Source organism: Crotalus tigris, unplaced genomic scaffold (assembly GCF_016545835.1).
Source record: "Crotalus tigris isolate CLP2741 ecotype Arizona unplaced genomic scaffold, ASM1654583v1 scf7180000024313.351630, whole genome shotgun sequence".
Classification (NCBI taxonomy): Eukaryota; Metazoa; Chordata; class Lepidosauria; order Squamata; family Viperidae; genus Crotalus; species Crotalus tigris.
In genome coordinates this window covers 44,235-65,753 of record NW_024100485.1, presented here as the reverse complement: position 1 = coordinate 65,753, position 21,519 = coordinate 44,235, and the positions used below count along the sequence as shown (strand labels likewise).

At 44.3% G+C, this 21,519-nt stretch overlaps 1 protein-coding gene across 9 annotated transcripts in view; it reads left to right on the top strand.

Annotated features, from left to right (window-relative positions):
• Positions 1–473: 473 nt before the first annotated feature.
• CCDC71 (coiled-coil domain containing 71) overlaps positions 474–21,519 on the top strand; it is a 58,981-nt gene continuing 37,935 nt past the window's right edge. Inside the window, exons 1-6 of one of the 9 annotated variants that reach the window (XM_039324979.1) lie at positions 479–706; positions 3,161–3,272; positions 7,960–8,037; positions 8,677–8,756; positions 18,714–18,873; positions 19,866–21,168. In XM_039324979.1, coding sequence (XP_039180913.1) covers positions 8,685–8,756; positions 18,714–18,873; positions 19,866–20,383 — 750 coding nt within the window. In that variant the 5' untranslated portion in view covers positions 479–706; positions 3,161–3,272; positions 7,960–8,037; positions 8,677–8,684 and the 3' untranslated portion in view covers positions 20,384–21,168. Of the gene's footprint in view, positions 707–3,160; positions 3,273–7,959; positions 8,038–8,631; positions 8,757–18,713; positions 18,874–19,865; positions 21,169–21,519 lie in introns of those variants that run through there. The other 8 variants (XM_039324976.1, XM_039324978.1, XM_039324983.1 and 5 more) reach the window with 8 other exon arrangements.

The window sequence follows — 21,519 nt, the reverse complement described above, 5'->3', positions numbered from 1 at the left end:
GTAGATTAAAATAGCCCCCAGGGAGAGGCTGTCCCAAGTGATAGTTCCACATACCAAAGATATTAACAGGAAAAAATATTTCATTTGGGCTATAAAACTGTTGAATAGCAGCATACTCTACTCTATACTCTATTCCAGGGGTCTTCAAACTTGGCCCTTTTGTGACTTGTGAACTTCAATTCCCAGAATTCCTCAGCCAGGCACACTGGCTGAGAAATTCTGGGAATTGAAGTCCACAAGTCATAAAAGGGCCAAGTTTGAAAACCCCCTGCTCTACTCCATCTAATAGACATCCAGATGAATACAGCTCAGTGTATTTACCATATTACCTGGAGTTTGCCTACTTTTGTTGTTGTAGCCCCCTCCCTTTTTTGATAGTAGCCTCCAATATACTACGCAAATATCAGCTGGACTTCTCAGCCCCACCCTAAATATCTCAATATGCTCTGGTTTAATGCAGTTAGACTCAATTCCATCTAGGTAACCTCGATGAGAGCTGTTGTCAAGTGAACAAGGAAGTTGTGATCAAATTCATACACTTTAAAGCTGTAGGCCAGGGAGGAGTGTCAAGGCAACAGGTTTTTTTTTTTATGCAGTAAAGCAAACAAAACACCTCAAAGTATTTAACATATACAGAGCAGTTTCACAGTACAATATATTTCACACACTGGATCCTGAAAACACTTTCTAGGCCGATTGCTACCAGGTGAGTCAACCAACTTCTTCTACAGGTGCAACTCCGATTTGAAAGTGGTCACTGCCGCTAACCAAGGTGTTGTTGAGACTGATTTCAGATTGTTTAAAGGGCTCCGAAGTGGAGGGACAGGTGCTATAAAAGGTGGAGTTTAAGGAAGTTAATTTGTTTCCTCTGTGGGACCCTGAAAGGTACAGCAGAAATCCTATCCTAGGAAGAACACATTCTCTCACACATTGTGCTTTGTTCTGCTCAGTTTTTTTGCTTTTCCCTTTTGGCTAGCAATAATGACTGCTTCGTTTTGTTCCTGTGTTATTATCTTTAAGGAGATTTGTTTTTAAATACTCGCTGCTTTACTATACTGAAAGTGGTGTATGTACTCCAAGGGTTTTTATGCAGTCTTTATTCCTAGGTAACTGGCTGTGGGATTACAACAAACCTTAACTAAAAGTAGTTGTTGGCTATACAGATCCCATTTTTATATTCCTGCAAAAGGCTTCACTTATTTTTTTTCTACAGTAACCCGTTCTAAAAGGCTAGGGTATATAATATCTTAAATTCTGGGATGCAAATATTGAATTTCTTGGAAACATACTGAAGCAAGGCTACCAAATCCTAAATCTGGTACTCTTACATTGGAGCCAATGCTTCCATATGCTCAGCTACTAATAATTCTGCTTTCCACGCAAGGCGGTAATTATTGATAAAGGCTTTTTTTGCTAGTTATTTATGGCAAAATTGTTTATGCCACAGGGGAGGACAATTACATTTTTCCAATTTTAAGCTGAAAATGTGAATTAAGCGTATTTGCAAGGTGAAAGAGCAGAGAAACAGGAATGAATGCAAACCAAGCTTAATTATGATGACCTATATTTATTCATTGAACTTGTATGCTGCCCATCTCAGCTAGTTTTCAAACATATATAAGCTGCATATAGCTTAGGATCTAGAAATCCAGGTCCTAAGAGAACTTTCCCTTGTGTGTTTTTGTTCATGTGAACTGCCCAGAGTCTGTGAAAATTGGGTGGCATACAATTTTAATAAATTATTATTCATTAAATGAATACTCTTGCTGAGGTCATATTTCCAGTAATTCTCCATGTAGTAATTAAAAAGTTTTTGATCCAAGTATATCATTTTAAAAACTATTTATTTCCAGTTGGCATCCAGTCTTAGAAGCTGTTTTCATAAAATACCTGCCTTTAAGTTTCCAGGGTATGCAAAAGGCCATGAGGGGTGAGGTTGGATCAAAAAAGTCAAGATGGCAGCCAAATTGCCCCATGGTTGTGAGAGAAGGGTTTCAAGGGGCCACCATCTTGATTTCATTTGAGGCCTCATTGATAAGCCCTTGAAACCAGATGGCCTCATTCCGTTTGGTATTGTTTTTAAGATTCTGAGCTTCAATATGGAAAGGAAAGACATGCTGTCTGTTGTGAGGGAACGTGTCAGCTTCCACTATCAAGTTTATTTCTTGATTCAACATAAGCCTCAACAGCATTGTTAGGATATAAAGATGCTGGGGGCCTGTAGCCTGAACAAAAGATGGAGAGTTGATAGATAATACTCTAAGAGGTTACAAAATATGACAAGGGAATTTGCCCATATATTTTGTGCCTGGCGAAATCCTTGCAAGAATAGTGTCTTTGGTCAATGGAGAGGCCCTCCTGTATGGTAACCATGTTCTTGAGTGCCTTCAATGTACTTCCCAACTATTAATGTGCCAATAATAATAATAATAATAGTAATAATAATAAAGTTTGAAGGGACCTTGGAGGTCATCAAGTCCAACACACTGCTTAGGCAGGTAACCCTATACCATTTTGCACAAATGGCCATCCAGTCTCTTCTTAAAAACTTCCAGTGTTGGAGCATTCACCGCTTTTGGAGGCAGGTTGTTCTACTGATTAATTGTTCTAACTGTCAGGAAGTTTCTCCTTAGTTCTAGGTTGCCCCAAACTGTTCAGATTTTCTCTGTTAAATTATCTCAAGAGTCCTGATTCAAGTCATACACTTAACCAGAAACTAAACGCACAGGTTGACTTATGGTGAATCAGAATTCACTCACAAATAGCCAATTGAACAATTACAAAAAACAAGGGAGCGATGGAGGAGAGCAAAGGATTGGACCCAAAAGTCTTTTCTGTAGGACAGGAAGTAAAAAAGCTAAATGCAAGAGGGGTTTGAACATGGTTATTCTATATTTGTTGATTAATATTTAAAGGCTTTATAATTGCATGGTTGTTCTCAGCTTGTTTTTGAATTACAAAAGGTGTTGAGATTTGCTGGTATGGCTTTTAGTTTTCTTCAAAAAATGATACATTTGAAGTTTTTTGGTTTCTGGTAAACCAGTTGAAGTAGTTCATTCCTCCTATGGGGTGAAGGCTGAGACACCCAAGGCTACAATGGGGTTTGTTATGTTGTATGAAGGCAGCTATCCCATTTTGGCACCATCTTCTTTTCTCTCAGGCATTAGATCAGTGTTCCTCAAACTTGGAAGCTTGAAGAATTGAATTCCCTAGGAGTCGGGCTGGCTGGAGAATTCTGGAAGTTGAAGTCCACACAACTTCAAGCTGCCAAGGTTGGGAAACATTGCGGTAGATGTATTGTTATTATTCCATCAGCAGCTGTTGTAATGCAGTGGTGGCGAACCTATGGCACGGGTGGCAGAGGCGGCACTCAGAGCCCTCTCTGTGGGCACGCACGCCATCACCCCAGTCCTAGGCCTTCAGCTGGGTTTTATAAAACCTTTTCACTTTAGACCTCCGCCGCCATGTGCAAAAAAAAAAAAAAAAAGGTTCAATCAGTCAATTTCAAATTCCCACGGGGGGAAAAAATATCTTGCAAAGTTGGAATTGATTGATTGAACTTTTTAGTCCCACCCAGTCTGCCGTTATCACCGCAGCCACACCCACCCAATGGGCCACGCCCACCCAATGGGCCACGCCCACCCAATGGGCCACATCCAGCCGGCACTCGACGATGCATAAGTGGGTTTTGGGTTGCAGTTTGGGCACTCAGTCTCTAAAAGGTTCGCCATCACTGTTATAGTGTTTTTCCTGCTGGTTTTTTTTTAATGGTTTGAATGTGTAGCTTTACACAAAGCTGTTGTTTATCATCTCTTTTCTATCTCTTCTTTAGAAGTAACTTTCAAATGGCGTGTCAGTGTATTATGTCCCAGCAGGAGCTAGCACCCAGCTGAACTTGCCAAGGCATAGAACCCAGCCTGACTAGAACTTGGATGGGAGACCATCTGGTAATCCCATGGCATTAAACTAAACCAGAAGGTTAAAATAGTGTATGAAAGCAGGCAGGGTTAAGTGGTTTCATACTGTTGTCACAAAAATGCCATGGCTGAGTTCATTGAATTGCTAGCAGTCAAACTCAGCTTCAGAGCATCTTACCCTAGATGTCAAAAAAGCAGTTGCCCAAGTTTTTTCTACATCAGTGTTTCCCAAACTTGACAATTTTAAGGCATGTGGACTTCAACTCCCAGAATTCCACAGCCAGCGTTGCTGGCTGTGGAATTCTGGGAGTTGAAGTCCTCATGTCTTAAAATTGTCAAGTTTGGGAAACACTGTTCTACATGGTAGTCTTATTCCACTGTCATATTGTCAAAAAGACCAATATTATTGCTTAGTCTGCTACCCTGAGCCATACAGTGATGAGTTTTGTGCCCTATCAAGTACAGGGGTTTCTCCAATGATAGCTCCCTATGGGTTTGTCAAAAACAGATCATGCCAGACAAATCTTATTGCATTCTTTGACCAGGTGACAAAATTAGTGGACCAGAGGAATGCTGTGAATATAATTTACTTGGACTTCAGTAAGGCATTTGATAAAGTAGACCACAACCTACTACTTGATAAGATAGAAAAATGTGGGTTAGACAGCATCACCACCAGATGGATTCGTAGCTGGCTGACCGGTTGTACTCAGCGTGTGGTCCTCAATGGAACTGCATCTACATGGAGGGAAGTGTGTAGTGGGGTGCCCCAGGGCTCTTCAACACCTTCATCAATAATTTGGATCAGGGGATAGATGGGGAACTCATCAAATTTGCAGACGACACCAAGCTGGCAGGAATAGCCAACACTCCAGAAGACAGACTTAAGATACAGAAGGATCTTGACAGACTTGAACATTGGGCGGTATCGAACAAAATGAAATTCAGTGGTGAAAAAAAACAAGGTTCTAAATTTAGGCAAGAAAAACCAAAGCACAGGTATAGTATAGGCAGTACCTTGCTCAATAGTAGCAACTATGAGAGGGATCTTGGAGTTCTAGTGGATGAACACTTGAATATGAGCCAGCAATGTGCTGCAGCTGCCAAAAAAGCCAACACAGTGCTAGGCTGCATTAACAGAGGGACAGAATCAAGATCAGGGGTGTCAAACTGCCGGCCCGCGGGCTGGTTTCATCATACCAGAGCCGCACCCAACCCATTGCCTGCAATGGCAAAAAAGCTCCGATACGTTGCACGACATCATGTGACGTCGCGAGTTTGACATGCCTGATCAAGATCATGTGAAGTATTAATACCACTTTACAATGCTTTGGTAAGGCCACACTTGGAATATTGCATCCAGTTTTGGTCACCATGAGGTAAAAAAGATGTTGAGACTCTAGAAAGAGTAAAGAGAAGAGCAATAAAGATGAGTAGGGGACTGGAGGCTAAAACATACAAGGAACAGCTGCTGGAATTGGGTATGTCTAGTTTAATGAAGAGAAGGACGAGGGGGGACATGATAGCAGTGTTCCAATATCTCAGGGGCTGCCACAAAGAAGAGGGAGTCAAACTATTTTCCAAAGCACCTGAAGGCAGGACAAGAAGCAACGAATGGAAACTAATCAAGGAGAGAAGCAACCTAGAACTAAGGAGAAACTTCCTGACAGAACAATTAACCAGTGGAACAACCTGCCTCCAGAAGCGGTGAATGCTCCAACACTGGAAGTTTTTAAGAAGAGACTGGACAGCCATTTGTCTGAAATGGTATAGGGCAGTGATGGCGAAGCTTTTAGAGACTGAGTGACCAAATGCACCCCGCCCTCTGCCCGCCACCGTTCTGCCCCCTGCCCTGCCTGCCTGCAGGGCCACCCACCGCCTCCATGGCCCGCCGCAACAGATCACCCAGGCGGCCCTGCAGCACCATGGCTTCCACGCCCTCTACCTGCTCCGCGCAGCATCATCTCCGTGTGATGGGCCGTGAGGGCAGAGTCTTGTCCTTGCTGCCTGGCTGCCATGTCTTTGACTGCGCTGTTCTGCATGGGCTGTGCCTGCATGGGCAACTCTCCTCTGGGGGGGGGCTGCTGGTGAGGAGGGGGCTGGGGCAACGGTGCACTTGCCCACAGAGAGGGCTCTGAGTGCCACCTCTGGCACGTGTGCCATAGGTTCGCCATCACTGGTATAGGGTTTCCTGCCTGAGCAGGGGGTTGGACTAGATGACCTCCAAGGTCCTTTCCAACTTCTTCTTCTTCTTCTTCTTCTTCTTCTTCTTCTTCTTCTTCTTCTTCTTCTTCTTCTTCTTCTCCTTCTCCTTCTCCTTCTTCATAATAATAATAATAATAAGCAAAAAATATCATTTGCCTGTAAGCAAAAACTGGTGGGATCATAAAATAGAGAAAGTCATAGAAAATGATCAAATTAAACTGCTCTGGACTTCAGAATTCAAACAGACAAGCACCTGCAACATAACACCCCAGACTTAACAATTGTCGATAAGAAAGACAAAAAAGTCTGGATAGTGGATGTGGCAGTGCCTGGAGACAGCAGAATAGACGAGAAAGAACTGGAGAAGATAACAAATACAAAGACCTACAAATAGAAATAGAAAGACTGTGGCAAAAGCAAGCAAGGGTAGTACCAATAGTAACAGGCTCCTTGGGTGCAATCCCAAAACAACTGGAGCACCACTTGAACACCATTGGCATTGACAAATTCGCTATTAGTCAATTGCAAAAGGCGGCCTTACTAGGAACTGCTTCCATCCTGTGACGATACCTGTAATACCATCAAACATCCACATCTGCCTATCCCAGGTCCTGGGTAAGGACTCGATAGGTAAACAAAATGCCAAATCCAGTCTGAACATCTGGCTGACTGTGCGATGATCAATAATAATAATAATAATAATAAAGTTGGAAGGGACCTTGGAGATCTAATCCAACCCCCTGCTCAGGCAGGAAACCCTATACCATTTTCAGACAAATGGCTGTCCAGTTTCTTCTTAAAAACTTCCAGTGTTGGAGCATTCACCACTTCTGGAGGTAGGTTGTTCCACTGGTTAATTGTTCTAACTGTCAAGAAGTTTCTCCTTAGTTCTAGGTTGCTTCTCTCCTTGCTTAGTTTCCACCCCTTGCTTCTTGTCCTGCCTTCCGGTGCTTTGGAAAATAGCTTGATTCCCTCTTCTTTGTGGCAGCCCCTGAGATATTGGAACACTGCTATAATGTCCCCCCTTGTCCTTCTCTTTGTTAAACTAGACATACCCAATTCCAGCAACCGTTCCTTATATGCTTTAGCCTCCAGTCCCCTAATCATCTTTGTTGCTCTTCTCTTTGGGAGTATTGGATCCTCAGGCTGGCAACAAAGCTTGAAGAGATGAAACCTTTGTTTTTTTAAGAGCAAGAGTTGAATATCCAGAAGGATTTTGGTTTGTTGACATAATCTGAATGCTACAAGGAAATGATCCCTATTTGCAAGTTGTTTATAATCCAAAAAAGGAATGCCCTGTCCCATAAATCACTCATTTCTTTTAAAGACAGCACACAAAACACGGGTGATGACCCATTTCCTCCTTATCTCCATTCTCAAGAACAGAGAATCTAGGGCAGAGCCACGGTAGTGCAGTGGTTAGAATGCAGTATTGCAGGCTAATTCTGCTGACTGCCAGGGGTTGGATCCTGGCTCAAGATTGACTCAGCCTTCCATCCTTCCAAAGTCGGTAAAATGAGGATCCGGATTGTTTGGGGCAATATGCTGGCTGTGTAAACAGCTTAGAGAGGGCTGTAAAGCACTACGAAGTGGTATATAAGTTTACGTGCTACTGCTATTGGTATTTCTCAACTTTGGCAACTTTTAAAGCCTGTGTACGTCATCTCCCAGAATTCCTCTCTTCACCAGGGTCAAATTATCATTTATGTGAAAAGCTGCCAAATTTCTTGATGGCTTACCTCTGTTTTCTTCCCAGTCTCTCAGCCTCCTTTTTTTTACCGTTCTCATCCATGTTCGATAGCTTTGCATAATGAGCATTGCCTTTTTTTATTCACAGAATCAAGAGTTTTTTTTCTCTCTGAAAGAACCGAACTGGGATTTGATCTTGCTCATCTTCTCTGACCTTCCCAGCCAGGTACCATTCAGATGTGCTGGGTTATTTATATCTTTGCTAATTTGCCTGCTGCTAGGGAAGAGATAGTTCAAACTGTTGAATCACTGAGGGCAGATGCTTGCTTGTTCTCAGTCCTCAAGGGGGCCAGTGCCTTGCCTGGTCTTCCTTTTTCCTTTCCTTTCCTCCTTTCTTCTCCCTTTCCTTTCCCTTCCCTTTCCTCCCTTTTTCCTTTCATTTCCTCTTTTTCTTTTACTTTCCTTTCCCTTTCTTCCCTTTTTCTTTTCATTTCCACTCTTTTCCTTTTGTCCTCCTTTTCCTCTTTCCTTCTTTTCCTTTCCCTTCTTTTATCCCCCTTTCCCTTTCCTCCCTTTCCCTTCCTTTTTTTCTTCTCCTTTTCTTTCCCTTTCTTCCCTTTTTCCTCTCCTTTACCCCCTCCTCCCTCTCATTCTTCCCTCCCCCCCTCCCCTCCCCCCCATCAAGGCAAATTCTTTCTTGAGGCAACTGGTGACTCTTGGAGAGTTCCAGTGCATCTGGTTTTGCTGTCAAGAATATGGAAGAGGGTTGCTGGACTTTTATTCACACAGAGTCCTGCTTTTGTACAATTCAACTTTTCAGCTTTTATCCTGTAACCTATAGATTTAATGAAGCTGTTTTTGTAAGGATTGGAAATGGAGTCTGCTGAGAAAGCAAGAAATAACCACTATAGAATGGAGCAAACGCCAAATGAAGAAACATCGCAGGTACAGGCAACTTCCCTTCTCCTTTGCAAAATACTGTTTCATGAGGACTAATCACTATTGTTTGGATAGTAATAATATCCAATATTATTGGATATTTCTGGGGGTGTTGATGGAGACTGCTTTAGAAAGAAGGTTGGAGTTTATTGAAGAGCAAAGCCAGACAGAAGCATGGCTCTGGGAAAGCCGACCACATGTTATTGGGAATGATGGGTTTTTATACCTTCTGGGGCTCTTGAGATTGTTTCCTGTTCCTGTTTGAGGCTTTGTATTTCCTGTGTCATGCACTTTGACCTGAGTCTGAGTGTGCCCTTTTGGTATTGATGGGTTAATCTTATTATGACCCAAAGGTCATGTCTTTTAGAGTTTGCATGCAGATTTTAGAGATCTTTGTCTTCCTAATCTCATAGCTTCTAGCTTCCTGGCCTCAACCTTCTTGAATGGATTATTGAATTTGCATTTCTAAAAGCTGGCCTCTGCCTAGTCCAGGGGTAGGCAACCTTGGCTCTTTTATGACTCGTGGACTTCAACTCCCAGAATTCCTGAGCCAGCATGGCTCAGCTTGGAAGCCTCTGCCTTTCCCCTCAGTATGGCTGGCTCAGGAATTCTGGGAGTTGAAGTCCATGAGTCATAGAGCCAAGGTTGCCTACCCCTGGTAGTTTCTGCTTGGGGTTATTAAGAAAACTGGGCTTGCTTTTCTGCCTTTAAGATCTTCTCCATTATTCCTTTGGATAAATATATTCTGCCTTTTTAATGTTTCCCAAAATATTTCTTTCTCTGGATTCTTCCCACAGGGGGGAAGGGACAATCTGTGGGTATCCATGGGAGGGAGTCCATGTAAAAAAAAACAGTGACAGGGCCTTGATGACATGGTTGCAGCTACCATCTTGATTTTTATAATCACCTGCCATTACAGAAGCCTTAGATGGTACATATCTCAACACCCTACTATCACAAGCCTGTTATCTAAGTCACTCCGACCTTGCGAAACTTAAGCAGCCTTTGCTGAGTTTTTGTCCTGAAACTTAGCCTAGAAATGTGTTACTGGTAATCCTCGACTTACAGCCACAATGGGGAGGGGCATAATTTTGTTGCTATGCAAGACTGTTGATAAGTGAATCATGCCCAGTTTTATTACCTTTTTTGCCATGGTTATTAAGTGAATCATTGCCATTCTTTAGTTCAGGGGTAGGCAACCTTGGCTCTTTTATGACTCGTGGACTTCAACTCCCAGAATTCCTAAGCCAGGAATTCTGGGAGTTGAAGTCCACGAGTCATAAAAGAGCCAAGGTTGCCTACCCCTGGTTTAGTTAGTGAATGCATGGTCAATAAGCAAATCCAACATCCCTCATTAATTTTGCTCATGGGAAACCCTGCTGGAAAGGTTCCAAATGGGAATCACATGAATCCAGGATCCTGTAACCATTGTAAAAATAGGCCGGCTGCTATGCGCACAAATTTTAATTACACATCCATGGGGATGTTGTAATGGTTGTGATGTATTTTTACACTGCCATTGTAACTTCAATCGGTCGCTAAACAAATGGCTGTAAGTTGAGGGCTGCCTATAATTTCGTAACTACAACAGATTTTAGGACAAGAGGACAAGAGGACTTTTTGCATACAGAGCCTCTGCCTCTGTATGCAAAAAGCCTCACCTTTATTTCCTAGCATCGTCTGCTAAAAGAATTGTCTGGATACTTCTGGAAAGATCCTTGCCAATTGGAGATCCAATCACATCTAGCTTAATAGTCTAACGAGGAATAAAACAGACTTGTGAGGCCTTTAATCATATCAGATGAAGACTGAGGATGCTGCAAAGTCGTTGGTCAATCATTACGGATGTGATTATCTGTAATCAAACAAGCAGTTCCATGGGATAGTTGTGCTTAGCTAACTAAATGGTCACCTTTTGTGTGTGTGTGTCTATCTGTGCCTTTTGAGTCAGCATTAATTCCTGGTAACTGCTTGGACAAGTCCCTGCAGTTTATGTACCAAGATTTTAAGAAGTGGCTTGCCTTTAGCTTTTTTCCGAAGGATGAGAGAGAATTAGCCCCAAGCCACCCAACTGGTTTTTGCATAAAGTAGAACTAGAACTTATGGTCTCCTGGTTTCTAGCCTGGTGCCTTCACCACTACACCAAATTGGCAACTTCCAAATGCATTGAGGCTGCCAGGTGAAGAATTCTAGGAACTGCAATACTTAAGTATTTAGAAGGAAGCAGACAGAAAGCTGCCATATATATTTTATTTAATTTACATCCTGATTTTTGTTATTTTTATAAATAAGTGCAGGTATCTAATCTTTTTCATAGTCTATCTGTAGATGCAGAATGCAGCAAAGTGATGGCTCTTTATTTTTTTAAAAAGCAGTTAATCAATCCATTGGGGAATGCTATGTTGACACAAAAGAGGTTTGCCAGAGTTCTCCTATGAGGGAAGAAATCACTAAGTAGTCATATTGGTGTCTAGTTATATAAAAGCCAACTCTCCATTATTATAATTATTAGGATATAATTATTTTAATTATAATTATTACAGCACTGCTTGAAGTAGGGAGTGTTTTCTGGGATCCTATTTCATATTCTCTGTTGTGCAGTCTAATAGCCGGGTAATTTGTCATGTACATTCCTGACACAGTTCACTGTCCTACCCTTGCACAATGAATTGGAAGTTGTGTTTGCTAGTCCACAGTATTTATGTTGTACATGTCCAAGCCCACACAGATAGGGCATAAAGTCTGAAAGAAGACCAGACAAATGACAACAGGTATATCAACCAGTCTTTGAATTGACAATGAAGACATTCAAGTGGCGAATAGCTTCTGCCATTTAGGATCAACTATTAAGCAAGGAATTAACCAGTAATTCTCAGCCCATGTCATGCAGACTATTTTTTTATGACTGTAATAACAGAATCTTGCAAGTCTGAATGCATCTCCTTCCTTTATCTTCATGAGAATTAGAATGGTCTTATCTGAGAAGCTTTCTCAAATTACAGTCCTGTTCTGGACTCAAATTTCTTTTATCTGACTTCTATCTTTGTAGCAGCTCTTCCTCTTGTTCCTCAAGGTTATTCCTTCTTCCCATTACATCAAGTCAAGACATATGCTTGGTAGACCAGTGTTTGGTAGAATAGCCATGAAGCCCTTGGGAAAAACACTCAGATGCTGGACTATAGCTGTTATGTCCCGAGCCTTGCAAACGGCTCGGGCGTTTGCAGGCAGTCCCGGGCAGGTGCAAAGCTGCCCGGGACCAGACAGGCTGTCGCCAGCGCCGTGCGCATGCGCGGGTGCTGGCGCGGGAAAAGTAACCCATTAACCCGGGAGTTGCCTATATAAGAGGCTGTGAGGCGTTTGGGCTGAGCTGAAGCCATCTTCCTGTAAGCTGAACGCTGAATAAAAGAACCTGAGAACTCCAGCTGCTTCTCGTGTCTGTTTTCCCGCCAAGGACGCAACACTGGCGACGAAGGTGGGATGCCTTGCACTACCTGGAAAGGAAAAAGTGTAAGCTTACCCAAGGAGTCCTGAGCGGCGGAAGAGGAACGGTGTTGACTCAGCAGCTGCCCGCCAATCCAGTGCGCATTCGGGGGTAGGCTGGCTGATAGACCCGTCTCCTGAAGATCCGAAGATGGCGAAAATCGGAAGGCTTGCGGAATTCGACGTCTCACATCCAGAGCGGTGGGAGTCCTACGTATCCAGAATGGAGAACTACTTCAAGGCAAACCAAGTGAGGGAAGATAGCTTGAAGGCTGCCACCCTGCTTTGCGCTTGCGGCCAAGACGCCTTCGAAATCGCAGAAAACCTTGCAGCACCTGTTCCAGTAGAGTCTGTAAGCTACGCAGACCTGAAGAAGCTGCTGAAGGACCACTTCCACCCCAAGGTGTCCGTTATCTCATGGCGCCACACCTTCGAGCAGAGGGATCAACGGTCCGGGGAGTCAGCCAAGGAGTACATCGCCGCGTTACGGAAGGCCGCCAAGCCCTGCGAGTTCAAGGACCTCGAGGAACGACTGAGGGACCGATTCGTGTGCGGGTTGAGGCATCGAGAGCTACAACAGAGACTTTTCGCTAAGGAAGAATTATCCTTCCAAGACGCTTTAAGGGAAGCCACCGCGGAAGAAGCAGCAGGCGGCGCCGTCAAGAACATGCGGCCGATCAGAAGCAGTGCAGAGGGTGCGTCCGTGCACCAAGAAGACGTCCGACGAAACTCCGAGGAGGATCCGGACGAAGAAGTCGACCGTCTACACCCCGCGAAGGGAGAAAATCAGAAGGAAAGCTCTTCAGCTCCGCTCAAGTGCATCGGCTGTGGAGGTCGCCACAGGAGAACCGACTGCAAGTTCCGCTCCGCTACCTGCCGGGCATGCGGCAAACAAGGGCACATTGCAGCTGTGTGTCTGGGCCGACGAAAGGCACAACCTCAAGAAGAACGCCTGAAGGGTACCAGAGTCCCCAGCCAGAATAGGGTAGGTTTTTGCGCTTCGCGTAGAAACATTTGTAGGACAGGCACACACAAGCCCATGAAGAAAAAGCTGTCACTCAACGTGAAGCTACAAGGGGTTCCATTATCTATGGAACTAGACACAGGGTCTGCCCTTTCCATCATTTCATTGCATACATTTAGGAAGATTTGTTCCAGTAGTGGGACTAAGGCCAAGTTAAGGCCTTCTGATATTGTATTAACTGATTTTCAGAACTCAAGAGTGTGTGTTAAGGGGGAGGCCACCCTTAACGTGCAATACAAGAGTTTTGAAGGTCCACTAGACTTGTTAGTAGTAGGGGGTGAAAGAACGAGTCTCATAGGACTCGATTGGTTTGAGGCCCTGGGGATACACGTCACAGGACTCAACAGCTTACAAACACTCGACCTACAGGAAGTCTGCAAGGAATTTGCAGATGTTTTCAGCCCCCAGCTGGGCACATTCAAAGGACCACCTGTGTCCTTAAAGCTAGACCCCACTGTCACTCCCATTAGGATTAAAGCAAGAAGGGTCCCTTTTGCTTTAAAAAGTAAGATTGACACTGAATTAGACAAACTAATCCAACAAGGAATCCTAGAACCTGTTGATTCCAGCCCATGGGAGACCCCCATTGTCACGCCTCTAAAGGCAAATGGGGACATTCGCATTTGTGCTGATTACAAATGCACACTCAATAAGGCATTGCAGCAACATGCCTATCCTGTTCCTGTGGTCAGTCACATCCTGGCCTCTCTCAAGGGGGGGCGTGTTTTTGCAAAGCTTGACCTAGCTCAAGCATATCAACAGCTGCCTGTTGATGATGATGCTGCCATAGCTCAGACTATTGTGACCCACAGGGGAGCCTTTAAGGTAAAAAGGCTGCAGTTTGGAGTGAATGTCGCTCCTGGGATTTTCCAAAGCGTAATGGAAAACACACTACGAGGTATACCAGGGGTCTGCCCCTACTTTGACGATGTCTTGATTGCAGGAGACTCCACACACATTCTAGCTGAAAGGCTTAGGGCTGTCCTGTCAAGATTCAGGAAATCAGGCCTTAAGCTCAGAAAAGACAAATGCAAGATTGGGGTGCCTTCTACTGAATTTCTGGGATTCAAAATTGATGCTGCTGGGATTCATCCTGCTGAATCCAAACTAACTGCTATTTTAGAAGCACCCAGGCCAAAGTCTAAGGCCGAACTTCAGGCCTTCTTAGGCCTCCTGAATTTCTACAATTCTTTTCTTCCACATAAAGCTAGTGTAGCTGAGCCTCTTCACAGGCTACTAGACAAACAAGCTGTGTGGCTGTGGTCACAAGCACATGAGGCTTGCTTTAAAGAAGTCAAGGCCTTGCTCACTTCTAACAGTGTTCTTGCACATTTCAACGAGTCTCTTCCTGTGTGCATCGCTTGTGATGCATCCCCCTACGGGGTTGGAGCTGTCCTGAGTCACCTCAGGTCTGATGGAACTCAGGTTCCTATTGCATACTACTCCAGAACACTGTCTTCTGCCGAGCGCAACTACGCTCAGATAGACAGGGAGGCTCTGGCTGTTGTTGCTGGAATTAAAAAATTCCACGATTTTCTATATGGCAGGCATTTCACGGTCTTCACTGACCATAAGCCTCTGCTGGGACTGTTTACCACACGTAAGCAGACTCCCCACATCATTTCCCCTAGAATGCTTAGGTGGTCTATTTTTTTTGTCTGCATATGATTTTTCATTACTCCACAAGCCTGGGAAAGAAATGGGCCATGCTGATGGCCTCAGTAGGTTGCCTCTGCCAGTAGTAGAAGCTGACCCCGCGCCAGCTGTCAACATTCTATCAATCCAAGCCTTGCCCGAGCTTCCTCTTAGTGCCAGGGATGTTACCGCTGAAACAGGTACAGATCACACACTTTCACGTGTCCGCTCCTGGGTCCTGTCCGGGTGGCCTGAGCACTGCCCTAGTCCTGAGTTTCAGAGTTTCTGGTCCAAAAGGAACGAATTGTCCCTTTCTCAGGGTTGTTTGCTTTGGGGAAACAGAGTTGTCATTCCCACCTCAATGAGGACTAGGGTCTTAGAATCCCTCCACGAGGGTCATCCTGGCATTGTTCGTATGAAGGCTCTTGCACGCAGCCACTTGTGGTGGCCTGCTTTAGATAAAGATATTGAGGCTAAGGTACACGCATGCCACATGTGCCAACGATCTCGCCCAGAGATGCCCCAAGCTCCTGTGCATAAATGGGAGGAAACACAGTCCCCATGGTCTAGGGTGCACATTGACTACGCTGGGCCCTTTCAGGGCCAGTTCTTCTTGGTCCTTGTTGACAGCCATTCAAAATGGCTTGAGGTTGTGCCTGTCTCGTCCACCACCACTGCAAAGACTATTCAGGTACTGAGGGGGATTTTTGCTGCACACGGGCTGCCAGATGTCATTGTGTCTGACAACGGCCCTCAATTCACCTCCTCCGAATTCCAAGCTTTCTTACAGGCAAACCTGATTCGTCATGCCACATCTGCGCCTTTTCACCCATCCACCAACGGTATGGCTGAACGCATGGTGCGCATCGCAAAGGACGCCTTGAAGAGACTCACCTACGGGGACTGGCATCACAGGTTGGCTGACTTTCTCCTTTCTTATCGCACCACACCGTCCACTTCTACAGGGAGAAGTCCAGCTGAACTTCGTTGGGGGCGCCAACTTACTACGAGACTTGACCGGTTGCATCCGGACAGACTGCCTTCATCTACCTCACATCCTAGGGCACCTAGACAACTACTTGTGGGTGCCCCGGTTTGGGCTCGCAATTACGGGCCTGGTCATACATGGGTCCCCGCTTCTGTGTCCAGGATCACAGGTCCTCTCTCCTACGAGGTTGCCCTGGACAACGGTCGTGTCCTGCGTCGGCACATCGACCAACTCCGCTCTAGGCGGGACTTTTCTGCTGAAACTCCTGGGTCTTTTCCAGGGGGGGAGGGGGACCCTTTGGAGCAAAGGGAAGGGCAAGAGCTACTGCCCATCGCCACTGAGGGAGCCACAAACGGCTCGTCCCAAGGTTCTGCAATTGCTCCGAAAAGGAAGTCTTGGAGCTTACCCACACAACAGGCACTCACGCCTACTCCAGCCAGGGAGTTACCCCGGGGGCATACTCACTTTCCACACACAGCACACAGCACTCCAGCAACGGAGGATACCCGGGGGCATCCCAACAAATCATTCCCCGCAAGAGAGCTGGCACACAATGCCCAAGGTTGGCCTGACCTTACCCCAAATCCTACAGGGGGTCAAACATACACAGAGCTAGTCGAGGAACCAAGTCCCGACTACAACACCCCTAGCACAAATCAGGGGACACCTGAGTTTTGGGAGAGTACAGAAACCCACACGAGCCCAAACACAGAATGGGGTTCAGGGAATAGACAGCCTCCTGACAGGTCTTGGACTGACCTAGGGGGTTCTACAGAGACGCCCAGCAGTGGCTATCACTTCAAGGGGCCTGAGGGTCTACAGCTAGGTAGGACAACCAGGTCACAAAGCAACAGAAGCCCTGGCCTGACGAGCCCGGTGGGCAAGCAAGCAGGCCAGGCATCGGGGCACAGTCCTTGGAAGACACCAGGGCACAGTAGAGAGAACAGGCTCACGCCTCCCTCCAGTCAGGGGACTTATGCCAGTAACCCAGAGCTAAGAAGGTCACAGAGAGCAAAGAAATCTCCTAAGTACCTAGAAGATTACATAACATTGTTGGCAAGACAAAAGCCAGTAAACAGTGGGAACACTGGGGAGCAAATTGTCGTGTAAAATAAATGTTGTATGTTGATAGTAGTTTTAGCCCGGGGGAAAGGGGTGTTATGTCCCGAGCCTTGCAAACGGCTCGGGCGTTTGCAGGCAGTCCCGGGCAGGTGCAAAGCTGCCCGGGACCAGACAGGCTGTCGCCAGCGCCGTGCGCATGCGCGGGTGCTGGCGCGGGAAAAGTAACCCATTTACCCGGGAGTTGCCTATATAAGAGGCTGTGAGGCGTTTGGGCTGAGCTGAAGCCATCTTCCTGTAAGCTGAACGCTGAATAAAAGAACCTGAGAACTCCAGCTGCTTCTCGTGTCTGTTTTCCCGCCAAGGACGCAACAATAGCTATATCTAGAACAGGGCTTTTCAACCAGTGGTACGGGTACCACCTGTGGTACATTGGCCCTGGCAGGTGGTACGCGACCATCCTAGAAAAGTGGTAGTGGGGGAGGGGAATGAGCTGAACCGGTGGCAGCACCGCACAAGCCTGAGCGAGAGATGGCTGGTGTCAAGCCCTGCAGGGTTGTCAGGGCTCAGCGGAAGTGCCAGAACCAGGCTCCAGCTGGAGCTCGGTGCTGATCCTGGCACTTCTGCTGAGCCCAGAAGCACTGATCATCTGGAATGTTGCAGCATCTCCAGGGTCTTGTGATTTACATTCAGATACTTGGCAACTGATTCATATTTATGATGGTCACAATGTCCCAGGGTCATGTGAAGTGACCAAAACCTGCTGCAACCACCCAGCATGCAGAGGGAATAAAAACCAAACATCCCCCACCCCACCCCCACTGCCAATTTTCAACAGAAATGCTCATAACAATGAAAACCTCAGACAGGAGGAAGAGCGCTGCCAGGCGGGCAGGCAGGTGTCTTGCTCCACTGTGGCTGGGGGGCAATTTTTTCAGTGCCATTGTAACTTCGAACAGTTACTAAGCGAACTGTTGTAAGTCGAGGACTACCTGTATTTTATCACTTTTTTTCTTTTCTTTTTTTTGGATCATCAAGTTTTTGACACCTTGCTAGGCGACTAGTGGTACTCGGATATTGCCATATCTTAAAAGTGGTACAATGGGTGAAAAGGTTGAAAAGCCCTGATCTAGAAGATCAGAATTGTACAGGTGATACAACATGGAAGCAAAATGTTTTTCCATTGGGCAAGTGTGTATGTTTGTATGTTTGTGTGTGTGAAAAACTGAAAAGATAAAAGTAAGAAATAGAAAAAAGGGAAGTTTTTAAAGTAAGAAAATATAGGATTTTGACTTCTGACATAGAGATAAAACTAATAGCCTCACAAGGGATCTCAACATCTCAAGATTAACTGTGTTGAGAAGAATTGCAGATCACTTTCAAAACTTTTTCAAAAGAGTTTCAACAGTGGGAACATGGAGCAGACCTGGGCTTGTTATTAGGGGTGAAGTATCTTATAGGTAATGCTATATCATCAATCATCATCCAGCCAACACTTTCCAACTTTTTCCTTAGTCTGTTTCAACCTGTGCTCTTCAGAAGTATGGGTCTGTGGCTTGCATCATTTTGTGCTATGCATCAATGAGATATTTAGTCCAACAAATATTACTAAGGTGCACTATGATGGGAATAGTTGTCCTAATGCTTAAATTCTGTTCCAATATTAGTACTCCCCAACAACTATATTTCCTTAAATACATCATCTTGCAACCAGCCAGGAAAGTGAGGTGACCTTTGAGAAGGCTTATTATATTAAATCTTCTAATTCTGTCATTAGTTGATCCCGGGACTTAATCCTGAAGAGTTTTCAAAAGAGGATGGACTGAATCCAGAGGAGAAAGAATGTTTGGAATTCTTGATTCAGACAATCAACAACTTGGATAAGGAAATCTTAGAAGACGATGAGTGGAGTCATGAGAAAATGGAAGGATCTCTAGGTAAAATTATGTAGTAGTTTGTTTACATGGATCCCTGGGCACTATCATTTAACCAATTGGCTGATGGAGTAGGCCTTTGAATGTCAAACTTGATCTTTCCCCAAATATGATTTGGCCAACTTTGTTTCAATCAACATAACTACACTCCTGCTTTTCTAACTTTTATCCAATAAAAGCAAAGAGATAGCATACTGCCTTTCCATGCCAGTGTTATTCTTGTCATTCTGTGGCAGATTTTCCCAGCATTTAGATTGTAGTTGTCACTTTTCATTCATTCATTCATTCTTGCAGGTTGTGTGCACGTGTATAAGTATTCCTTGACTTACGAGTAGTCACTTAGTGATCATTCAACATTATGACAGATCTTGAAAAAAGCCACTTGCGATCTGGATTCAAAGTTCTAACATCCAGGCCTTCCACCATGGTCACACAACCACATTTTGGACAGTTGGCCATTGGCACACATTTATAGCCATTTAGAGCATCCTAAAACCAAGTGACTGTGATTTATGACTTTTTTTTACGCAGAATCTGATGTTTTTCAGTTTATGGGAAAAATGCTCCATAGCTAAGAATGGCTTGGCTTAACGACTGATGTTCATTTAACAACTGCTGCTGCAAAAAAAAAAAAAAGGTTGCAAAATCAGGCATGGTCATATGGTCTTGTTCACAACTTACGACCAAAACAGCAGACTCAATTGTGTTGTAAGTCAAGGGCTATTTGTAGTCCTCTCTATGTACATATAAACAAAATCAGTAGCTACATATTTCCAATCAGCATCACCTGCTTTTTGCCCCAGTGCTGCATATGTTTACTGACGAACGTCATGTCAGAAGAGCTACATGGCAGCCACCCCAGTTGCCCTATAACATATGAGTGATCTTCCATGACTAGATAGAATAATTTAAAAACATCCCTCTGTCTGTTTCCTATAGCCTCCTTTTTTTTTTGTACTTCTAATAACCTGACCTCATGTCAATTGTATGTACAGGTTCTCGGGACCAATGCCAGCATAATGTCATCTGTAGCATGCAGCAACAAAGTAAATTTGAGGAGGACACCCCGCTGAAACCTGGTCCCTGCCCAGCAGTTTCTAAAAGTAAAATGATCAAGTCCCATTCAGAGGAGTCTGATGAAATCACTCGGAGAAGGTCTGATCTTCATTGTCCTCGAGCTAAACTTCCTCCTAGATCAGCCAACTCTCACCCCACCCACTTAAAGAAGTTTGACACCATACTGAAGTCAGGAGTCAACGTTCAGGAACTCCGTTTGCATTTCCTGCACCACCTCGACAACTCTGCTCCTGCCAAAAAACCAGCAAAGGACGCTGTGAGACTTTGGTCCAATGCTCAAAGATCTACACGGGATGAAGCAATGCAGAAGCTGGGCTTTCTTCAGAGAGACAAACCTTTTCTGAATGCACATCAACACATCCAGCTTCTGTGCGCTGAAAGGCCAGGCAAAGAGGCAACTGCAGGTTCCACCCGCATGTTTAAGAAGTGTCCATAATAGCTGTTACGGACCCTTAGTTGTGCTTTCTTAAGCCAGCTGAAAGCCAAGCACGGTTAGAGCATCTCTTCTGATAGGGTATCGAGTGAAACCGTCCTTTTTGTTGGATTATTTTCTGCAAAATACTATGGGATCAGAATACAGAACCTGCAATGTACAGTTTATAGGAACTCATTTAATAGCATTTCTTGTTTGTTTTTTTTTTTTTGCACAGTGCATCTTATTGGTACAATAGTTAGTTGAGATGCATCATGCTGGCTTTTAATTTCATTTCTAAACTTCTTAATATTGCATCCTTGATCCCCGGCACAATGAAAGAGAAATTATTTTGTGAAAATGGAGGCCAGTTTCCTTCCTATAGAATAAGCCCAATGCCTTTACTTATAAGATCAAAGCAAATGCACTCAAGGTCACAGAAGTACTTGCAGACTTGGCTTTTACTATGCAGTCTCCTCGTCTTATTCCTCGAAGTTTATAGATGATGCAAACAATATTGCTTTCTGCTCATTGCTTCGTTTTGCTAATGCTACTTCCAGTATTTTAATGGGAGGGGAACCCAGAGCAATGCATTGCTAAGATCCCTTTAACTGTCCAAGAGCAGGTCTCTTTGGAATGTTACATTTGACTAGCACAAATTAGAACATAAGTATCCCTGGCAGGAATATCTGCTAGGTCTCTAATGAAGACCATCACATTTGCTTCATAAGGGATCCATGTATTCCAACTGATGCTACAGCCAACTGCTGTTTTCATTAGGAAGCAATGTCCTTTTTTTTTTTTTTTTTTTTTACAGAAACAAGATTTTATTTCCTTATTATCTCTCTATATTTTTAAAAATTCTTCAAAATACCCAAAAAGGAACTTCGGTCAAAAAACATAGACATATACGAAAGGTATCACCTACTGATTTTGTGTTAATATTAGCATCACTTTGGGAAATGTTCTACAAGAAAAACTCTTATTAAATGATTAGTTTTCAGGTTTCTGAACAATAAGTTTGCATTAATATGTCATATTCCTTCGAGAGAAATCAATTAAACATTTAGTTTTCCAAGAATTTGTTGCTTTTTGTTTTCTTTCAGTTTAACATGTTATATTTCCAATGGTAGTAAATGCACATTTTTAGCTAAGCAAGT